The sequence below is a fragment of the Cynoglossus semilaevis genome, unplaced genomic scaffold (genome assembly GCF_000523025.1).
Source record: "Cynoglossus semilaevis isolate Cse_v1.0 unplaced genomic scaffold, Cse_v1.0 scaffold1397, whole genome shotgun sequence".
Taxonomy (NCBI): Eukaryota; Metazoa; Chordata; class Actinopteri; order Pleuronectiformes; family Cynoglossidae; genus Cynoglossus; species Cynoglossus semilaevis.
The window spans coordinates 22,353-24,825 of record NW_007585156.1 but is presented as its reverse complement, the minus strand read 5'-3'; the positions used below and the strand labels follow the sequence as shown (position 1 = coordinate 24,825).

The 2,473-nt window shown below is 34.6% G+C and overlaps 1 protein-coding gene across 1 annotated transcript in view; it reads left to right on the top strand.

Moving 5' to 3' along the window:
* The window catches only part of LOC103398918 (dedicator of cytokinesis protein 5-like), a 40,995-nt gene that overhangs the window by 16,472 nt on the left and 22,050 nt on the right, over positions 1–2,473 (top strand). Inside the window, exon 7 of the mRNA XM_025053882.1 lies at positions 119–367. Within this exon, the coding sequence (XP_024909650.1) occupies positions 119–367 (249 nt within the window). The remainder of the gene's footprint in view (positions 1–118; positions 368–2,473) is intronic.

The following is a 2,473-nucleotide window of genomic DNA, read 5'->3' as shown; positions in this document are numbered from 1 at the left end:
CTAACCTCAGCTAACCCTCAGCTAACCTCCAGCTAACCCCCAGCTAACCTCAGCTAACCTCAGCTAACCTCAGCTAACCTTAGCTAACCTCCAGCTAACCTCCAGCGTCTTCTTCCAGACCCGACTCCAGAACCTGGAGTCGAGGCGTCAGACTCTGTTCAGCACCGTTCACACCTACAGTTTGCTGATGAACCTGAAGAACTTTGTGTGCAACATCGGAGAAGACGCCGAGCTGCTGATGTCACTGTACGACCCCGACCAATCAGAGTTCATCAGGTCGGCTCCATGCTTGAACAAACACACACACTGGTTTTTTTTTAAAAGATTTTACTTGTCTGTTTTTTTTTTTTTTTTGAGGGGGGGGGCAGCTGACCTCTGACCTCTGACCTCCAGGGTAGAGACAATGACAAAACTCATTTTTGAACGTCGGGATTTTTTTGCGACAATTTTCTTAATCGTTTTCTGTGAAAAATTGTAGCCTGAAAAAGATTAAAATGCTAACGCTAACGCTATTATCAATATCGTTTCACGTTTATGAACGACAAATCCCATTTTTTGAACGTCGGGATTTTTTTGCGACAATTTTTTTAATTTTAATTTTTTTTAGCGCTTTTTGCGAAAAAATTGTAGCCTGAAAAAAAAAATGAAAATGCTAACGATAGCGCTAATTTTTCACATTTACGAACAACAAAACCCGTTTTACGAACGCCGGGATAGTTTTTTGCGACTATTTTTTTTTTTTATCGTTTTTTGTGAAAAATTGTAGCCTGGCAAAAAAATTCAAATGCTAACGCTAACGCTAATATCATTTCACATTTACGAACGACAAAAGCTGACCTCTGACCTCTGACCTCCAGGGTAGAGACAATGACAAAACTCATTTTTGAACGTCGGGATTTTTTTGCGACAATTTTCTTAATCGTTTTCTGTGAAAAATTGTAGCCTGAAAAAGATTAAAATGCTAACGCTAACGCTATTATCATTTCACGTTTATGAACGACAAAACCCATTTTACGAACGTCAGGATTTTTTGCGACATGTTTTTTAATTTTAATTTTTTTTTTTGCGCTTTTTGCGATAAAATTGTAGCCTGAAAAAAATGAAAATGCTAACGCTAACGTTAATATCGTTTCATGTTTATGAACAACAAAACCCATTTTTTGGACGTCGGGATTTTTTTGCGACAATTTTTTAATTTTTATTTTTTTTAGGCGCTTTTTGCGAAAAATGCTAGCCTGAAAAAAATGAAAATGCTAACGCTAACGTTAATATCGTTTCATGTTTATGAACGACAAATCCCATTTTTGAACGTCGTGATTTTATGCGACAATTTTTTAATTTTTTTTTTTTTTGCGCTTTTTGCGAAAAATGGTAGCCTGAAAGAAAAAATTAAAATGCTAACGATAGCGCTAATTTTTCACGTTTACGAACGACAAAACACATTTTACGAACGCCGGGATATTTTTTTGCGACTATTTTTGTTTTTATCGTTTTCTGTGAAAAATTGTAGCCTGGCAAAAAAATTCAAATGCTAACGCTAACGCTAATATCATTTCACATTTACGAACGACAAAAGCTGACCTCTGACCTCTGACCTCCAGGGTAGAGACAATGACAAAACTCATTTTTGAACGTCGGGATTTTTTTGCGACAATTTTCTTAATCGTTTTCTGTGAAAAATTGTAGCCTGAAAAAAATTAAAATGCTAACGCTAACGTTAATATCATTTCACGTTTATGAACAGTTTATGAACGACAAAACCCATTTTACGAACGTCAGGATTTTTTGCGACATGTTTTTTAATTTTAATTTTTTTTTTTGCGCTTTTTGCGATAAAATTGTAGCCTGAAAAAAATGAAAATGCTAACGCTAATATCATTTCACGTTTACGAACGACAAAACCCATTTTTTTGGACGTCGGGATTTTTTTGCGACAATTTTTTAATTTTTATTTTTTTTTGTGCTTTTTGCGATAAAATTGTAGCCTGAAAAAAATTAAAATGCGAACGCTAACGCTAATTTTTCACATTTACGAACGACAAAATCTGACCTCCAGGGTAGAGACAATAACAAAACCCATTTTCGAACGTCGGGATTTTTTTGCGACAATTTTTTTAATTTTAATTTTTTTTAGCGCTTTTTGCGAAAAAATTGTAGCCTGAAAAAAAAAATGAAAATGCTAACGATAGCGCTAATTTTTCACATTTACGAACAACAAAACCCGTTTTACGAACGCCGGGATAGTTTTTTGCGACTATTTTTTTTTTTTATCGTTTTTTGTGAAAAATTGTAGCCTGGCAAAAAAATTCAAATGCTAACGCTAACGCTAACATCATTTCACATTTATGAACGACAAAAGCTGACCTCTGACCTCTGACCTCCAGGGTAGAGACTAGGCCGGAGAATATATAAAAATATATATATATATATATATATATATTTTTTTTTTTTTTTTTTTTTTCTATTCCAGTGG